General features: G+C 40.3%; 1 protein-coding gene across 3 annotated transcripts in view; it reads left to right on the forward strand.

Moving 5' to 3' along the window:
- The window catches only part of VPS54 (VPS54 subunit of GARP complex), a 50,320-nt gene that overhangs the window by 17,310 nt on the left and 12,959 nt on the right, over positions 1-20,051 (forward strand). For all 3 annotated transcript variants that reach the window (XR_008448978.1, XM_054061424.1, XM_009556522.2), the window contains 11 exons: positions 2,202-2,587; positions 6,598-6,724; positions 7,745-7,852; positions 10,810-10,865; positions 12,658-12,754; positions 13,227-13,564; positions 14,916-15,045; positions 15,495-15,676; positions 16,434-16,546; positions 17,974-18,037; positions 19,805-19,910. Coding sequence is in view for 2 of the 3 variants with exons in the window: in XM_054061424.1 (XP_053917399.1) it covers positions 2,202-2,587; positions 6,598-6,724; positions 7,745-7,852; positions 10,810-10,865; positions 12,658-12,754; positions 13,227-13,564; positions 14,916-15,045; positions 15,495-15,676; positions 16,434-16,546; positions 17,974-18,037; positions 19,805-19,910 (1,707 nt within the window). In the remaining variant the exon portion in view is untranslated. The remainder of the gene's footprint in view (positions 1-2,201; positions 2,588-6,597; positions 6,725-7,744; positions 7,853-10,809; positions 10,866-12,657; positions 12,755-13,226; positions 13,565-14,915; positions 15,046-15,494; positions 15,677-16,433; positions 16,547-17,973; positions 18,038-19,804; positions 19,911-20,051) is intronic.

Here is a 20,051-nt window from a genome sequence, read left to right on the forward strand (position 1 = left end):
TCTTTGTGACCACTAAAACTTAGAGAAGCAATTTATATTGACAGTTCCCGAGACAAGACTCTCTTCTTGCCTGGAGGAGGCTGAGGGGAGACCTTATTGCTCTCTACAACTACCTGAAAGGAGGTTGGGGAGAGGAGGGAGCTGGCCTCTTCTTGCAAGTGACAGGGGACAGGACAAGAGGGAATGGCCTCAAGCTCCACCAGGGGAGGTTCAGGCTGGACATCAGGAAAAAATTTTTCATGGAAAGGGTCATTGGGCACTGGAACAGGCTGCCCAGGGAGGTGATAGAGTCACCTTCCTTGGAGGTGTTTAAAGTATGTGTGGATGAGGTGCTGAGGGGCATGGTTTAGGGATTGTTAGGAATGGTTGGACTCGATGATCCAGTGGGTCCTTTCCAACCTAGTGATTCTATGATTCTATGACATGGAGCTGCTTGTTAGGGAGGAAAAGCAATTCTTTGAGGCAGGAAGTCTAGACAATGTTTCTCACATCTTTGGATAACTCCAGATTCAAGGCACTGTGGTTTCTGTGCTGAAATATATCTTAAATCCTAAGCTTTTTTTTCTGTTAGGAGGTTCCTCTTGCCTTTTGTTGTCATGTTGTCTACACTGATCCATTTTTTTTATTTCACAAAGGACTTGAGTGCATTGGAAAGCATGAAAGCAAACTGTTTCTTTCATATTGTAAGGAAAAGTCTTTACAACTACCCAAATTTTATAAAATAATTCTGTTGTCTCCAAAGTCACGTGCCTGATAAGTGAATTATTACACCGTTTCATGTTACTGGATGGGCCCGGATTTCTTGTTTTACTTTTTAAAGGCTCTGAACTGCACAAGATTTACACCTATGACATGTAAATAGGCATCCTGCTGTCGTAATTATCTTTAGGTACAGGTGCTTTTTTTCAACGGGATTTGGAAAAAATCTACCTTAAGCATGTGTACTTAGGCTGTTAGTACTTTTGGGCTGCTCCTAATCTTCTTGAACAATTTCCCCCTCATGTTTTTTTTCCTCCTTGCCGCCTCCTATGTCTTACCCTACATTGGAGCTGAAAGCGTTTTGAGGCAGGTACTATCGTTTTGATCTGTTTATTCTACCTCACTTAGCATAGTGAAGGGATGTGAGGGATCTGGTTGGTACAATCACATAAATAATTTATCTTGATAACTCTTTCTCTGATCCCTGTGTCACCCACAGTCTGTCTCGGCTTTTCCTGCGAATTAGGTGTGTCATAGCTGTTTGGTGGAGGATGTTTTTGATGAAAGTTATTACAAAAAAGATGGGTTTGCATATTGTATAAATCCCCAGTGCTAAATATATGCAGGATGAAAATAACTATAAGAAGGAAATGTTCTCCAGATGATTTTCTTTCCATCTCTGGATGGGCGTTTTGAAATTCAGCATGAGGTTTGAGTGCTTGCCACCTCTTAGAAACCAGGTCATCTGAGTATTAGCATTCAGATGAGCATCCTAATGCCTCAGTCCTTTGAGTTTGCATATCCAGCATAAGGCAGAACACAGAGCTTTTACAGCTTAAGTAATCAGGCTGCCCCAGTGGTCTGGTAACTGCTCAGCATACAGAATTTGAATTTTAGGTTCTAAACATATAGGCATACTCTGTCTCTGGGAATCCCGCAGTGCTAATGCACATGAAATATGCTTAATAGGAACTCCAGCTGGTTGGAAAAAAGGAGCTGCAGCCAGAGATATCCTGAGAATTTTTCTACAAAGAAGATGCCACAGCCTTTTAAATAAGCAGAGCCATTCCAAAGTCACATCAAGTATAGTTGGGCTGCATCTGTAGCAAATTCAATGACTTAGAGTGCATTAGCATATTTACATGTGGCTTGTGAGCCAGTATCCAGAGCTGTTTTATGGTTAATGGCCCTATTGTAACAGTGCCAGTGTGCAACCATGTGCTACAAAAGCTTGGATGTTTGAAAATTATTTGCTTTTCTACCTTGTAATTTTCAAGCAGGAGAGGCATCAAGTCAGCCTTCCCGAAGTGATTTTGAACTCATTTAAAATTATCAAACCACAGTGGGTGGTTACTTTGCTTGCTAATCTGACAGTTTTAGTTTTTATTAGCAAAATTTCCTCCTGATACAGCAAGACAAATGCCTTGAAAGTAGATTTGCATGGTGACAAACTTGCAAGTTGTAACATGTTGTTTGTTTTTCCTCCTCTGTTCTCTTTCTAGCTGAGCCATTATCTGGACATTGTGGAAGTCAATATTGCTCATCAGATTTCTCTGCGCTCAGAAGCATTTTTTCATGCAATGACCTCTCAGCATGAGTTGCAGGACTACCTCAGGAAAACCTCCCAAGCTGTAAAATTACTTAGAGAGAAAATCTCCAAAATTGATAAAGTAATGTGTGAAGGATCGCTTCGAGTTTTAAGACTGTCACTCACCAGAAATAACTGTATAAAAGCATACAATAAGCTGAAGTTGATGGCTACTGTACACCAAACGCAGCCCACAGTACAGTTGCTGCTATCTACTTCTGAGTTTGTTGGAGCTTTGGACTTAATAGCAACAACACAGGAGGTGTTACAGCAAGAGCTTCAAGGCATTCACAGTTTCCGGTAGGTAACCATCTAGGAAATTAATAAAATGCAAGAACAGTTAGAATGTGTTGAGCACACGTTGGCTGAAGAGATTTGGTTTACCTTTGTTTTTTGGAGGACAGAATATAAAAGGTACAAAATGTAAATGGCTTAAGCAGTGTGACTGATGCATGTGCCAGAGATTTCTTTTTTTTAGGAGGGGATAAGCTTTTAACATCTAGTTGCTTTGTACTCCATTCTTGTTTATAGGTGGTTTAGAAGTGTAGAGATGAGAGCCAAGCAGTGTCTGGACCTTCATCTTGCATAACTTGTAGCCCACAGCTGAGAGATGGTTTTCAAGTAGTGATCTTCAGTCCTTTGCATGCTGCACCCCAGAGATGCAGTTCTTGCTGCACAGCTCCACTTCGGGCCTGGGTTTTTAGTGACTCACCTAGGCTTATGGTATTACAGGAACATGCACAGAGCATGTGTTGAATAGGTCAGCCTCCAGCCTGTGCTAGTGCTGGAAGAAGCTTTGCAAGCAAAAGACAACAAAGAAAGTAAATCTGTCAAATCATGGCTCAGAATGTGCTCTATGGTTTTCAGCTGGTCTGATGGGATGTGCTCAGCCATGTCTGTGCTTCTGGAGGGCTGTATTTGCGGTAACCAGGGGTTGCTTCCTCTTGCATCCAGCTGAGAAATCCAGTTCTGTGAGCTGCTGGAGTTGGGAAGGGAAGCAACAGTGGGAAGGTGCTGGAGTTGGGAAGGGAAGCAACAGTGGGAAGGTACTGGTCAAACTGCTGTGGCTACTGTTTTTTCACCTGTGTTTACTACAATGATGGGAATTAGTGAGTCCAAGGGCCTGATTTGGCTGCTTATGTTAATAGTAGGTGCTTAGAGCTCCACTTGGGAGAAGCAACAAGCAACGTCCTCTGTGATATATAGAGTATTAATACAGTAGAATAATTTCAGCTGATGTAGAATAAATTATCCTATCAGTCATATACAGTTTTAAAGTGTTGTATGCAAAGCTGCCACTGTGGTATGATGCTGAAATAAGTAGTGTGTGTTTAAATCTGCTCTGAGACTTGCATCAGCCAGTTGTGGAGCTGTATACTTAGTTTTATAAGCTGATGCTGGAGTGGTATATTTTGTTCTGGTTAGAGGTAATGTGAACTCAGAAAAAGTCTGTTTTAAAAAAAAATAAAGAGCTAATAAAGTGTTGGGAGGAAAGTTGTTAGTCTTTCTTTTAGCTTAGATGATCTGTCTTCAGACACCTCAGCACAGTTTTTTCTTTTCACTGTCCCTACTCTCAACCCCATGGTTATGGTGCACAGCCTTTGCATTCGTCACATTTGTATCTGCATTGATGATAGTGAGTGTACTTCTGCAGCCTTGTGACAACATCGTAATTAGTTGTGTTCTGGAATGAAGTAACTTACTGCCACATCAGCAGGGAGTGCACTTCTGCTGTCATTATGATTGGTATGTGTGATGACCCAAAAATATACCATTATTTTAAAATTACACTCTGATGTGGAACATATTTGCAGGTAAATATCAATCTTGTCTATAGAAAGTGATCTTTAGAAAGGTGAGTTAAAGGCAACCTAAGTCATCACCTCTGCTAAAGGTGCAAGTGCAGCTGAGAGGCCCAGCGCAGTTATTTCCAGGTCTCACAGTGGCCTGTGTGTTTAGTGTACGTGGAGAAATGAGGTGCAGTGGAAATGTGGAGATCTTAACGAAACTTGTCAGTTAAATGTGTTTTAAAAAGAGTAAATAAAATCTAAAAAATATCTAAATTCATGCCCTACACAAAAACTTGTTGCTTTAGTGTTGTGCATAACAGCTTGTAGAATTTGCTTTTGAGTAGAGCTTTAAATTGAGTTATGTTACGGGATCGTTCAACATAAAGCAGTAAGAAGATGACTCGAATCATCCATTTACAAAATTTTACTATTGTCACGCTGCACACAGAAAAGATGTAATTTGATTCTAGCTATAGCAAGAAATGAAAGCTCCTTAGTGGTGCTGTGAAGTAATAAATTGGTGTCTTTAGGTTAATATCTCCAGTGATTGTATGTATCAGTCAGAACTGTATGATTATTGCTTGCTACTATTATAAGATAGAATTAAAGTATTAGAGCTCTTTAACCTTTTAAAGTTCATCTTTTTAATTTTACAAAAAAATACTTAATGTGTTAACGAAATTACAAATCTGTACTGCCTTTTTTCCACCTGGAAAAACAGTTCTTGTCTGTGTATAAAAAAGAATTTTTATGCTGCACTTATGATTTTACATGAGAGAATTATAGTATTCAGTCTTTGCAAGGACCTGGTGTGTGACTGGTACCCCTGAAGAGATCATTGCAAGGTGTTTTGCTGGAGTATGAATTAAGGTTTGACTGGTCCTTGCATGTTTCAGGGTCGAGTGATTTTTTTTTTTTGGTTGTTGTTGTTAGGGGGTAGAACATTCTGGGCAAAGCTGTGGCAGCAAGTGCTGGGAACTCTTGTTGGACAGACAAACCTGAGGTTTGAAAGTATAGGTTACGTTGTGTTTCAGCACTGGTAAGCACACTTACAGAAATAATTTACCAAAGAGTATCTTTGTGCTTACCTACATAAGAGCCTTAATGTTACGTGTATTAGTCCTGCAGTGAATTTTGCAACTCCAGTCATTGCACTGCAAATAATAATCTTTAGGTTTTTTTCTGTTGCCTTTGTTTTGAAATGTTTGTGATGCGACTGGCTTGGATTTTCTAGAGGTCATTTTTGCTTAAATTAAATATTTGAATTGTCTACTTTGTCCATTCTGGCCAATTCTTGACCAACAATTTCAAAAGCAGGTACATCCCCAGTCCTCTTAAGAGCAAAGAAAATGTATCTGTTTAACTCAGATCCAGCAAGATTCATTCATTTCAGCTCGGGGCTGGCCATGTGGGCTTCTGCACGTAGGAGCTACCCTCGCGTTGTTTCCTTGTGCCCCAGCACTGACTTTGCGCTGCACAGGCCATGATGAGGCCAGATCCTGTGGGCTTTGCATTGATATAACAGTGCTTCTACCAGGCAATCCTGACGCATTTTTGCTGCTCTGTGCAAGCTAACAATCCAGCTATAGCAGCGCCAAATTAAGGCCAGTGAGCCGTGCAGGTTCATTCTCCCCGTTTTGATTCCGGGTTTATCTAAAATATCACAGCTCCTGTTCATTATCATTGGCAAAGTGTCCATTTATCTTTTCTTAATTAAAAAAAAAACAGAAGAAAAAGCAGTTTGACTTTTACAGGTACTTCATGATCTTGGCTGTCAGTGGAAGTTGGAAAGCCTGGAGTGTTCAGCATCTCCAAACTTCCCACTTTTAATTTTACCCTTCTAAAAATTTCTCTAACTGCACAATGTTTAAAGACCGGTTGACACTTCTGATGTTAGACATTCCCTTGTGGTTTTATGTGCCAGCAGTATGCAAAATATGGTTTAAAATCTGCAGTACACGGAAAAACTACTCTAAGCGATGCATTAAAAATGGCAAATTTGAAAACTCTTCTGTGTTCTTGGGAAGCCAGCTTGTCACGTAAAGCTATTACTGTCATATGAATTAATTCTGTGAGCACATCCAGAGCTCAAATGTTTAAAGTGGAAGAGCTTATGTTCATTCTGACTGATGAGCTGTGAAACTGGACGAGCAAAAGAAGTATTCTTTTTAACACTTAGATACTGAGGAGCGATGACTATTCTTGGTTCTGCTTCACTTCACTGGGAAGAGAGTTACTTGGCACCTTCAACAACAACAAAAAAAAAGTAGAAAAAGCCCTACATCCAGTTTTTACCCTCCATCTATATTTGAGTCCACGTGTTTTGCTGCAAGGTGATGGTACCTCTGAAAAAAAGCACAGTTTCAGCTGCTCTAAGAAGTGAAAGATTTGAGGTCCCCATTAAGCCAGCGTTGATTGCATGGACTTTACCTGCTGGGTGGTTGTTTTCTTCAGCTGTGAACTAATGATTCATTTTCAGGTTGATTATTGAGCTCATATCTCAATGGCTGTTTTTCTTAGGCATCTTGGCTCACAGCTTTGTGAACTGGAAAAGCTGATAGATAAAATGATGATTGCAGAGTTCTCAACGTATGCTCGTAATGATTTAAATAGACCCCTAGAAGATGATTGCCAAATTCTAGAAGAGGTATGTCTATTACTGAAATACTCTCTGATGAATATGTTTGCATCTTCAACATGCTTAATTAGCACCAACTAATTCACTCGGATCCCTAGTAACAACATTATAATTTTACACTATTTCTCGTCTCATCCAAACCTCCTCCCCCTCCTTTTTTTTGAGCTTGATAAAATTAAATAATTGTAACTAAACGCATAGAACTGCAATCCAGCCCTACTTTATTCTTTCAAAATAAAGTTCTTTTTTCTCTGGTCAAATGTAGACTGAGTTCAGTTCATGAACTTCAACGTGTATGCAGAAAAGAACACAGACTCTGACATTTACTTGACTGCAAAAACTCAGTTTTGCAGTGAAAGACAGTAGTTGCAAGTTGCTCTCATTCTGTCTCCCTCTGCATTTATGGGCGCTTATGTCAAACATATGATTGCCCTGAATACATGCATCCTTTGCAGTATATAGTCTCTTGAAGATGTGAACTTCTGAAGATTAAGCTGTTGTGATTGCTTTCTAGCCAGAAGAAGATTTTTGTGGATTTTGCCTGTACTATTCTTCAATAATTGCTAGACCCAGTTACCAGTTTAGTTTTGTTTCATTGTGGGTTTCATGAAATATGGTGAATGGCAATAGCACTTAAATATTCCTGTTTCTGTCTTGGAGTTTGTTTCCACCTCTGTGCTGCCATGTGTCAGCCTCTCACTTGTGCTGGTATAATTGTACTTGGTGTCATTCTTGCTCAGGGTAAGGAAACTCTTTAATCTTTAGAAATATCTGTATTTTTAAGCACAATTGAGGAACAGGCATGAAAGGGGCTGAGAGGAAGGGACTCTGTTAGCTGGTATTGCCACAGGATCCTATAGAGTTAAAGCATGGCATTGATCTCAAGGCACTGGACTGATCTAAAAACCATTCACCATGTTTCTAATACAGGAACTTTCTTACAGCCATGCAATTTCTTAGCAATGTTTCTTGTCCTCACCTTGATATTTTTCGTGTGGGATTTTTATTTTCTTTTCTTTTTCTTGATAGGAGAGACTTATATCACTAGTATTTGGACTCCTAAAACAAAGAAAGATAAATTTTTATGAAATATATGGAGATGAAATGATTATTACAGCGAAGAACATAATTAAACAGGTAAGCCAAACAGTTGTATCTGACAGGGTTGCCTCAACCCCTTACAAATTATTTTTTAAGTAATTAAGAAGAGCTCTGGTGAAGTCTTTTAGTGGCTGATGGTCTCATTTAGAGCAGCTGAGTTTGCAGATGCTAAGGACTTCCTGAAGCACAAATGTCTGTTTGCAGAAAAGACCTTTTGGAAGGAGTAGGTAGTGTAGGTACAGCAGATCATAGCTTTCTCTTTATGGTTGCTCTGAACTCCCTGAATTTTGGCTTTTTTTTTTTTTCCTTGACACATGGCTTTTCTGAATAGTGTAGTTATGCCAAAACACTGTTTCAAACCGAAACTATGCCACAAAGCAGCTCCCCAAGCCTCCTAGAGACCAAAAGCTCCATGTTATTGGTGTAAATACGTGAAAGAGAATAAAAAGGCTTGCTAGTCGAAACAATCGAATTTCCAGCAAATGCTGTAGAAAAAATCACTTGCCTGAATGTTAGCACAGACCTGGCATAGGCATGTGTTAAAAGGTTGGAAAACAACCTTGCCTTTTTCTGAGACAGCAGGGTGAAGTAATGAAGAAAGTAAAAGCGCTTGTCTGTATAAACAACTTAAAAAAATAATTTCTTGTCTACATTGCTATCATTGTTTGCCATTTAGGATGGTGTAGCTGTCTCTTCAAAACAAAAGTCTTTTTAGATAAAACCAGCTAAAACCAACAAATAAAGAAATTTTAGATCTCTTTGGGGAACAATGCATGGAATAGTTTGAACAGTAACATGATGGCTTTTTTTTGCAAACAAACTCTAGACTGAACTTTGAGCATGTGTTTGGTACTTCTAATTGTACACATCTTGTTTGTTTGCATGCCTATGTAAGACTATTGTGCAAGGGGTGTTTTTTCTCCCCTAAAAATACATAATTATTGAAGGAGTCATGTTCTGATGTGTTACAAGCCACTTCTGATTCATATCTCAAAGACTGAGAGGCAGTCAGGTGGTGGGTTTGCCAGCAGATGAAGACAGCCTCTCTTGTCCTCATAGGACAGCATGCTCTTCAGAGCTGTGTTTTAAATCAGGCTGGGGATCCACCCTTAAAAAGTTTGGAGGGGGAGGAGGAGGAGGATTATTATTGTCATCATCATCATCACTATGAGGATTTTATTTAAACCAGATTGGCTCCCCTGGTCCTCTTCACATTGCAGCCCCACAGTTTTGTTGATCTTGTTGTGCAGGATGGGTAAAGATAACACAGGCAAGTGTTGCTAATAAATATTGTCCCAGAATTAGAAGGCAGTGATGTGTGCAACTGCACCACCTCTTCTTGTAAGGTCTTGGTGATGACGCAAGCTCTTTCTCAAGTGTCCCCAGCACAGTATAAATCACGTTAAGCCCCTAGCTGCTTGTTCTCTCCCCACCTAAAAGCGATGGGGTGCTGGCTGTGTCATTACCTTGCTCCCTGAAAGATGCATTGTGGCCTATTGTCTCAACACTCAGCAGTATTTTTCTGTAATAAAGGAAATTGTCCTTCCCATGTTTCAAATATGCTTCCTGTACAAATGCATTGCTGGGCTGTTTAGATCAGTTCTTTAATAACTCTTTATTGCCAGGCAAGTGAAAACGCCAAGGTTTGTAAGGACTGAACATAGTGCGTAGTTCAAAAACAAGTGGCCCTACAGGAAAGCTGGGGAGGGGCCCTTCAGGAGTGTAGTAACAGGACGAAAGGTGATAGTTTTAGGAGATTGAGATTAGGTATTAGGAACAAATTTTTTATTGTGAGGGTGGTGAGGCACTCACCGGGTTGCCCAGAAAAGTTGTGGGTGCCCCATCCCTGAAGACGCTCAGGGCCAGGTTGGATGAGGCTTTGAGCAGCCTGCCCCAGTGGGAGGTGTCCTTGCCTGTGGCAGGGATGGTGGAGCTAGGTTGGCTTTAAGGTTCCTTGTAACCCAAATCGTTTTATGATTTTAAGGTGTGTTTTTAGGAAGCTTCTGTACTGACTGCTGTTATTCAAAATGCCGTTAAGATACATTTAGCTTGAAATGGTGGCCACCAATCACCGTTTGGAATTTTCATACTCACTTAAAGGCAAGATGAGCTCATACACAACTGACTCATTTGATCAGGTTATTGATTGGCATTTGAGAGCCCCCCACCCCCCTTTCAGTCTGAATGGAGTCACTTTGTAGCTAGGACTCACAAGTAACATGAAAAGAGATCCGTGAAATGACTGTAAAGCAATAGATGTGTTGGGAGTGAAAACTGACTGTTCTGGAGACCTGGTGGCCAGTTTTGTGTGTACCAATTGAAGAGCAAGTGTTCCTTCAGGAAAGGCCACAGCATAGCAATAAAAGTATGGAGAAATCTAGGGACAGAGGCAGCTGATGCCCTGGAGGTGTAGATGTCAGACAGACAACAAACAGCATGTCTGCTAGGAGAGCAGTGGAAACTGGGTCTGCCTAAACATTGAAAAACACCAAACTGTAGGTTTGTGCTTATACGCTTCCCTGGTGCTGTTTCTTCCAGTGTCAGTTAGCTCCAAAGTCCTGCATTTAAAGCAGGAAAAAAGTCAACCAATCAAACTCAGTCACTGCATTTGTGAAAGGGGAAGAATGTGGCTGCTGTTCTTAAGTACCTGACCTGAGGGACATTTTTGGTATGGTGCTTAACATCCATACTCAGAAAAACAGGTCCCTTTGGGGTGGAGCCAGTGTGCCCTCCAGAGCTTAGTATGCTGCTGGGACTATTATCATCTGTCTTTTGCAATTAGATGTTTGGGGGTTGGTTTGGGGGCTTTCTTTGCAACTTTTTGTTTGTTTATTTTTAGGTAAACAAGTTGTTAAATTATACAAATGCCTTTTATTATTTTACTTCTCCTTATTTAACTTGAGGATTATTGTGTATGTTATGAAACTTGACAGCAGTTAGAAGGAAGCTAAGATCTTGTTTTGTTTTGTTTTTTTTTCCTTTAAATTTGACAGTGTGTGGTTAATACAGTATCGCAGATAGAAGAAATAGATACAGAAGTGGTTGTTAAGTAAGTATACAGTTAGATTTTTGGGGGTTTTGTGGTAGTGGGTGGGGATAGAGATGGATGCTTTTTAGTATAGATAAATTTACCATTCTAGTTTGTGCTTAAATTTCCCTGTAACTAAAGATTATTCTTCTGTTTCACCTTAAGCCTTTGCTTCTGTTCACCTCTGTCAAAATTGTTTTCCCCTTCTCATTCAGATCCTAATGTTGCCTTAAACTTAAGCTTAAATACTAAAATTCTGTTAATCTCACTGCATGAAGCATGAACTATAGGCATCTATCTCTTGCCTACTTGAAGGCATTCCCTCCTGTCATAATCTGAGATTTGTGTGTTTAAACGTGTCAGTAGCTTCGTTACCTCCTGCATGAACAAGAATAGGAGCTACCCAGAGATGAGATCAGATAACTTTAGTCCTAGAAATGGTCTGGCAGGAACCTCACAAAGCCCTGCAAAGGCAATTGCCAAGTGTTGTGTCTTGGAAGGAGCAACTCCTTGCAAGTGAAGATGCAAGAGCCAGCTGGCTTCCAAGCAGCTTTGTGAGGCAGGACCTGAGGGGTCTGATGGAGATCTGGTTGGCTATAGACCAGCAGTGTGTCCTTGCAGCTGCAGCCTGGGCCGCTTTAGTGTAGCCAGCAGGTTGAAGAGCAAAAAGACACTGAGATCCAGCAGAGGCCATTGGGTTGGTTGGGGAACTGAAGCATGGAGTGTAGGAGCCAGCAGCCCAGGGAGCCAGGTTCCCCTCCTGCCTGGGGAGGAGAAAACTCAAGGGAGAACTGTCTACTGCTGCCTTATGGGAGGATTGTGGTGGAGCTGTAGACACAGTTGGGCTCCTCTCAGTGATGTGCAGGGAAAGAACGAGGGGCAATGGGCACAACACTGAAGATGAGAAATACTAATTGAATCTTAGGAAAAATGTGTCCCCTATGAAGGTGGTCAAACACTGGAGCAAGTGCCCAGAGAGGCTGTGGGATCTCTTGTCCTAGTAGTCAAGACTTGGCTGGGCAGGACCTAGAGCAACCTGAGACAGCGATATGCATTAGACAAGGCATGTCCAGAGAACCCAGCTCCAGAGGCCCATGCCAGCTCCTGTTGTGCTGTTGCTGTGCAATTTAGTTGGCTCAGGAGAAGATTGTCCCAAGATAATAAAACCAGACCAGCTGATAAAGCAAAGGGAGTGGTAGAATCTGCGTGGGATTCAGACTAAGACTGAGAAAAGATTGGGCATAGGGTCATTCTTGGACATTGGATATTTGGTCACCATTCTCCAATTTTTACTATCCTGCAGCTGAGTCTTAACTGTGTGTTACACAGTTCAGCTACTGTACTGTCAATAACTTGTCTCCTATTTGCTGCAAACAGCTGACTCGTACTTTAATAGCAGAAGTGGTCTCATTGCAATGCAACAAAATGGACTTAACACGGCTTTTGTAACACTTGCAAAATATATTTTTTTGTAATTTTGTTTTTCTTGTGATTTGTGAAAATGTTACTAACCCCCTCCCTTGTTAGTAACACATAGGTATCATGAGAAAAAGCATTATACCCTGGAAAAATCTAAATTGGAGATTTTCCATTTATTAGTATGATCTATTTTTATGTACCTCCTTCTCCATTCCTCTTGCATACATTGTGTTGGTCATGACTGTTGTTCAGGTGATGTCTGTTGTTCTGACAGACAGAAGTGCACACAGGTTTCCTCATATTTAGAATTCCATTTAAAGCATGTTTTTTCTTTTTGCTAGTAAGCATCATGGCCAGTAAAGTTTGCTGTTTACCAAATACTGCTCTGTTTTAGGCTTGCGGACCAGATGAGGATGATGAATTTTCCTCAGTGGTTTGATTTACTGGAGAATATTTTTTCTAAGTTTACGATATTCCTCAAGAGAATAAAGGTAAGACATTAATTTACCAAGAGCTTCACATAGTTCAGACATGAAATGGAATGAAGTTGCCTTCCATTTGAAGTCTTAACGGTGTTGGGTTTCTTTATGGAGTTCATACTTTTGATTGAAAGAAGAGTATGTGAATATCAGCATCCAGGGCAAAAATGATTAGTGCTAACAAAGAGCGCAGCAGGAAGGAGATAATAGCTCTTGTTGCATGATTACATCCATTTCAGGCTGCAAGGGAGTAGGACAGAACCTTTGTATACGTTAGATTGCTCCTAATGAGGTTTCTTTCACCATTCTTGGACATATCTGATATTGGTTACTATCAAAGATAGATTCCAAATGCTTATTACACAGTAGAAAAGAAAGCCAGGATTTAGTTTAATTTTGTGGGTAAAAGAAAATCTCTTTCTAGTACAAGCTGGTTGCACAGGATTTTGGGTTTTTTTGTAATAAAAGTTATATTTGATTCTAGGCAACGTTAAATACTATCCGTAGCGTGGTTTTCTTGGTTCTAGACAAGAACCAAAAAAACAGAGACCTGGAGGACACGTTACAAAAGAACTCTGCTAAAGACAGTATGGTGGATACAGAAGTGGCCTACCTGACTCACGAAGGCATGTTTATAAGCGATGCGTTCAGCGAAGGGGACCTCCCGCCTGTAGCAGCTGACACTACCTCTCAAAGAAACATTTCCCCAAACAGTGAGCCCTGTAGCAGTGATTCGGTCTCCGAACCAGAGTGCACTACTGATTCCTCATCCAGCAAAGAGCAAACGTCATCTTCTGTTACTCCAGGGGGAGTAGAGATGATGTAAGTAAATGCACTGTCTCCACTTTGTAGCATGTCAGAAACAAGGTGTTGGGTGGTTGTTTCTGGTGATAAAATGCAAAAAATTAATTTAGAGGGATGTGCTTTTCCAGGTAGGTGGAATGAAATGGCTCTCTACTGTTGCCCCTAGAGACTGCCATCAAACTGCATTGTCCCAGCTCATCTTGGTTTCATTTGCCTTGTTTCCACCTCTCTGTGTAGTGGCATGGGTCCTGATTACATCCCAGAAAAGAGATCCTTCTCAGTCTGTTCTGCAGGGAAGCCTGCTTTTGTAGAGAGCAGAACTAGCCTACATGAAAGACAGATACTTTGCCATGCCTTTAGCTGGCAGATGTGTCTTTGTTTCCTGTTCATGTTCCCTGTAGCTGTTGTTTCTAGTTTTTTTTTAAGCTGGCTTCATGGAATACACCTTGATAAATTCTAGAGAAAAATCTGACAGTGAGAAGCAGGGAAGGAAAAGGGGGTCAAATCCAAACTGTTCTGGAACACTTTGCCAGGTTAGCTAAAAGTAGCTAAAAATCCAGTTGGAGCTTTCAAGCAATAAAGTTGTTTCCAAGGCTGTTTGCATAACTTTGTTATAAAATTAATTTCCTTCATCCCTCTTCTGTTTCTTTTTGCACCTCTGCTCTGTGTTTGGAGCAGGCATAACAAAATAACACAGTTACAACAATGTTAGCCCAGTGGCTGCTCTGCAGGATCCCAGGTTTTCTCGCCCCTTTCATACTGCCAGCCCCTTGAGCAGCCACACTGGACCAAAAAGTTATCTTAATTAATTATGTGTATGCTGGAGCTGTGCAACGTGCGAACCTCAGTAGACAAATCACAAAAGGCTTGGTTTTTTTTTAAAAGCACCAGCTTAGGAGCTTGAACTCTAACAAGCAAGTAGAATGACAGCCTGTAGATTAAGGTGGTGGGGAGTGCAGACTATTTTAGGCCTTACATTTGTGTTGGAAGAAAAATGCTGTGTTTATCTGCCATCTGCTTCTGGTACTCAGGTGTTACAGAAGCTGGGTATTAGCTCAGTAAGTGTTAACAGTAATTGTTCTAATAGCAATGGCTGTATTGTGTTTCCTCTTAGACCATTACTAATGATTAGGTTGTGGATTTAAAACAAAATATAAGAATGTGCAGTTGTGCATTTCCTTGTTAACAGGGACTGATGTGACATTGACAGCAGCTTAGAAGATCCCATTTGTACAAAGTGACTTTGGTAATTATCTGCCTGTCTGCATTTGACAGTTGCTACGAGGCTCTCTCCTCTTTCAATCTGTGAGCAGAAATACTGGAGTTTCTTATATATTGATGTTCAACCAACTGGTTCTGTCATTTGTAGGATTGGTGATGACATGAAGCTGACTGACCTGGAACTGGTCAGGCTGGCAAACAATATTCAAGAGTTGCTTTATAGTGCCTCTGATATCTGCCATGATCGTTCAGTCAAGTTCCTCATGGCAAGAGCAAAGGTAAGGAGCTTGGTTCACGCTGCTGTTGATGTTTCATCCATAATGAGAATTTACTCTGAAGTCACTGGTTTAATGAGTGACAGATCTGAAGTTCTCAATTTAAATTAACTGTCCCTGCAGCCACAGGCGCTTGATGTTAATTAGTACCCGGAGCACACAAGCATTAACGTATCATGTCATTGTAAGTCAGTGTGGCTTTCTGCTATGATTGGTTTTTTTCCCCCTTTTCAAATATTCTGACTTACTATCTTTAAAACTCCACGCAGTGAATGCTTATCTCTGGCAAGGTAGCTGCTTGCACTGCAATCTACCTTCTTCCCGCTTTGTAGGGTCAAACAGTGTGCCTTTTAAAATACTGGTAGCACATAGATTTGCTGGATAGTTGTCCTTCGATATCTCTGGGTTTTTGTGGTGTTATGTCTCCTTACAATGGTTTTCTTTGTGTATAGGATGGCTTCCTAGAGAAGCTGAATTCCAACGAGTTTGTTGCCCTTTCTCGCTTGATGGAAGGCTTTATCTTAGATACTGAGCAGATCTGCGGCAGGAAAAGTATGTCCTTGCGAGGAGCACTTCAGAGTCAAGCCAATAGATTTGTGAATAGATTCCATGAGGAGAGGAAGACAAAACTAAGGTATCTCTGAGTAGAATGTCTTTGCGTTCTTACACGAATAATATTATCCATCATTTTCCAGGCAAACATGGTCTTTTGTTGCCTAGAACATAATTAATCCAATTGTGCTTAAGAGCATGGGTTTAGACTGTATTAAAACCCAGTTATTTTTAATTGGTTTAGACTTTTATGGTTTCCATAACTTCTTCAAGCTGAATTATTCTACACTTACCTAAATAAGGACGATAATACCTACAGGGAGGACTCAAGACTGACATTGGAGGGCAGAATTGCTCTGTCTCAGAGGCACAGTAACTTCAGGATAATTCTTTCTAAACTGTATTTAAAACAAACAACTCAAAACAAACAAACAAAACCAAACAAAACTCCAACAATAACAACAATTAAAACAAAGCCTTCCTAGTAACATAGATGAAGTCTTTGCTTTCATCCATCGAAAGCTCATAAAATTCCAATATTTACATGTAACTTCTGTGGCAGTGATCTCAAGGTTCTTTAGTGCCTAGTGTGTCTTTTGTCCTTTGTAATAGATTGAATGAACAAATTGTGAGATCTCTGTGCCAACAAGGTGTTTTCCTACACTACTACTGCGAGTTGTTGGGCACCTCTTTCTGATGAAGATGAGTAATATAACCTTTTGGGCCACTGCCTTTTTAAAAATTACTGTAGTTTTGATTCCACAGCATTATGGGCTGGAGAAGCATCAAGACAAGGCATTTAATTTTCTCAGCCTCCTCTCTTTTGTATTTATAATTAGCCTACTTTTGGACAATGAGCGCTGGAAGCAAGCTGAAGTTCCTGCCGAGTTTCAAGATCTTGTTGATTCGGTATCAGATGGCAGAATATCTCTTCCTGAAAAAAAACCAGCAGGTGTGTATCTTGCAGTCCAACTGTTAATTGGATTTGTTATCAGGAAATGCTGGTATTGGCTGTTAATGGACGTGTTCTGATGTCACTCTTGATCTGCGTTTGCTTGATGTATTCTTGGGGATCAGAAGGAACTTGATACCTTTATTCCTTCCACCTCCCTGCCCCCAGCCTATTACCAGTGTTGATACTTCTGCTGCTGCCCTTAAGATTGTTTGTTTATTTATTTGCTGGCTTATTTATTTAATTGGTTATTTATCTATTTATTTATTTTAAAACCCATGTAAGTGTTAGCAGAGGGAGGGAGCTGCTTTTTTTATGCAAGTACTCTGTATGAAGGCATGCAGTCTTTCCCCCGAACATACCTCTGAAGTGTTGCAAGGGACCTAGGAGCGTGTGTGTGTGTGTGCTCAGCCCCACTTGTGCTAAAGCTTGCTCCTTCGCGGTAATTCATCTGCCAGTTCTAATGAAAGGCAGCATGCAGTTTGGCTGCTCATGGAAGTGAAAACTTATGTACATTCAGTTATTCAATTATTTACCTTGCCACAGAAACCTCATTTGACCTCAGACGAGTTACAACCCCAGCACCCCAAAAGCAATCTAGCAGAAACAGAGCACTTGTTAGGCAACAGTCACTCCAATTATGGAACACAACACCAAAATATGCTCAGTGACTATTATTCTTAAAATAAGCTGTTGTAGTTTCCTTAAGAAGATAGGAAACTTGTGGGATCAAATGTAGCATGGAAAACTGCATCACTAATTGCTTCTGCTATGAAGCCTGAGAAAGAAGTGGTTTAAAGCTAAAATGTTAATATACACAGTAAATCATTTGAGAATGTACAGTAAAAACTATACACTGTGGGACTTGTTTGTTTTTATTGAAAGTGATAGAATCACCAGGTTGGAAAGGACCCACTGGATCATCGAATCCAACCATTCCTAACACTCCATTAAACCATGTCCCCAAGCACTTCATCCACCCATTCCTTAAACACCTCCAGGGAAGGTGACTCGGCCACCTCCCTGGGCAGCCTGTTCCATTGCCCGATGACTCTTTCCATGAAGAATTTTTTTCTGATATCCAGCCTGAACCGCCCCTGGCGGAGCTTGAGGCCATTCCCCCTTGTCCTGCCCTCTGTCACTTGGGAGAATAGGCCAGCTCCCTCCTCTCCACAACCTCCTTTCAGGTAGTTGTAGAGAGTAATAAGGTCTCCCCTCAGTCCAATCAGATAATGAAGTAACTTTATGGGTCATAATAATTATGATGGGTGACCAACTATGTAATAAATATTATAGGAGAGAGCAGTGCTCCAAAGATTGCTTGGTTTTTTTCAAGCTTTATCAAGTAAACATTAAATTTTTAGAAACTAGCATCTTTTGAACTTGTTTTTAGTTCAACTCATCCCTTTTTCCTTTCTTGTGTGTAGTGACTGAAGAAAGAAAGCCAACCGAATTTCTTATTGTTGAAGGACAAAAATATGCAACAGTTGGGTAAGATGCACTCTGTTCTATTAGCAGGGGTTAGCTGACAAGAACTTTTGATTAGAACTTTCATGAATGCTAACAGCTTCAGCAATTTTATTTAGATAAAAAAAAACCTCTCCTTCCACAAACTACTTTCCTTTTAGTTCCCAGATATAAAACATTGCAAGCTCTTCTGTACATTAAAATGCTGTTTCTTCTCTGAATGACTAGACTGAAACTTAGGGTTTCATTTTAATGTGAGGTTTTTTTCCCCAATTATTTGTGGAAACAGAGTCATGAAAATTCAGGTTATTATACTGTTGTTATTTTTTGCAATATAGCTTATGTCTGGCAAAAATCTTTGAATTGTAAAATGGTGTTGATTGGAAACGACCTTTAAAGGCCATCCAGTCCAACCCCTGTGCAGTGAGCAGGGAACTCAATCAGGTTGCTCTGAGCCCTATCCCACTTGTCCTTGAATGTTTCCAGGGACGAAGCATCTACCACCTCTCTGGGAAACCTGTGCCAGTGTTTCGCCACTAATGTTGTAAACATCTCTTCCTTACATGTAGCCTCAATCTTCCTTCTTTTAGTATAGAACCATTACCCCTTGCCATAACACAGCAGACATTGCTAAAAAGTTTGTCCCTGTCTTTCTTATAAAGCCCTCTTTAAGTACTGGAAGACTGCAATAATGTCTCCACAGAGACTTCTTCTCCAGGCTGAACAACCCCAAAATGCATGAGTCTACTGCTGAATGATTGTTTATCTTATCCAGAATAAGAAATAAGATATGGGCTATCTCAGAAGCTGCATACAGTATTTCTTGGTGTCCTAATTGCTTTGGATTGGGGAGTAGTTTCTTAAAGCTGGTTATTTCGAAGACATTTTAAAATATATATAATACTCTCATACTGCTTCTACTGTGCTGTGTTTTCAAAGACTGAAAGGCTTAAGCATTAACTATACATCAGAGTAGTTTAGGGGAGGAAGTAGAACCTGGAAGATCTCACTCCCCAGAGCCCTAACATCAATTTACCCCAAAGTTATAAGTTCTGATTTACATAATGTCTTTGACCAGCCAGCACTTTGACGTGCTTCGTGATGATGTGTCATTGTTCATTTAGAAATAGAAGCTGATGGCGCAGAACTTCTGCAGCAGCCTACTAATGTCACTGCAAAAGAGCATTTCAGGTTGAGTAGGACCACTTGAACACACTTTAAAGGATAAAATTTACTTAATAGCCTTTTTAATTCCATCCAGTAGTTCCCAAATTGTCTAGTCTCTGCTGAAATCAAAGGAAGTTACAGGTGTTGAGCATCTTTGAATGTTTGGTGCTGTTTATTCACAGCAGCCTTCTCTGACTCCTTAGTATTCATTGCATCCTTTTCAGTGGTGGTTGTTGTCTACATTCTCTGGATTTGTGTACTTGCTCAAGTTGGTCAGAATTATATAGCAGTGCAAGAAAGGAGCTTTGGATAATTTTTTCTCCACTACCAACGTTTGCGTGGAGATTTCTAGTTCCATAGTAGCTATTTTTGGAGATTAAAAATTTGTAACAGAACATATTAAGTACTTTTTCCACACACCATCCTGTGAAATGAATGTTCTTTATAACAGTGTTATATTAATCTTCGTTTTACTTCTACTTCAGATCAGTTAGTGGATTTATTTAATGCTATAAACTCTAGCACTAGGTAGTTTTCTATCTATATGACTGATCTGCTTTGATTTTCTTTTCCACATCTTGCGTGCACTGAAATGACATTATATGTCTGTTTCCTCTCTTGTAGGACAGTATTGCTGTTAATAAGAATAATCCTTGAGTACTGCCAGTGTGTGGATAACATTCCTTCCATCACCACTGACATACTTACCCGCCTGTCTGATTTACTGAAGGTATGGCTCCAAGCATACTGTCTGCGCTAATCATAATCAAGGGTATTAAGGGCAAAGAATGTTTTTCTGAATGCTTCAAATGCTTTTATGATTTCATATATAACTGTTTGTTACTGTGCCATAAGGTAGCCTTTTAAGCTA

Source organism: Cuculus canorus, chromosome 3, assembly GCF_017976375.1.
Source record: "Cuculus canorus isolate bCucCan1 chromosome 3, bCucCan1.pri, whole genome shotgun sequence".
Classification (NCBI taxonomy): Eukaryota; Metazoa; Chordata; class Aves; order Cuculiformes; family Cuculidae; genus Cuculus; species Cuculus canorus.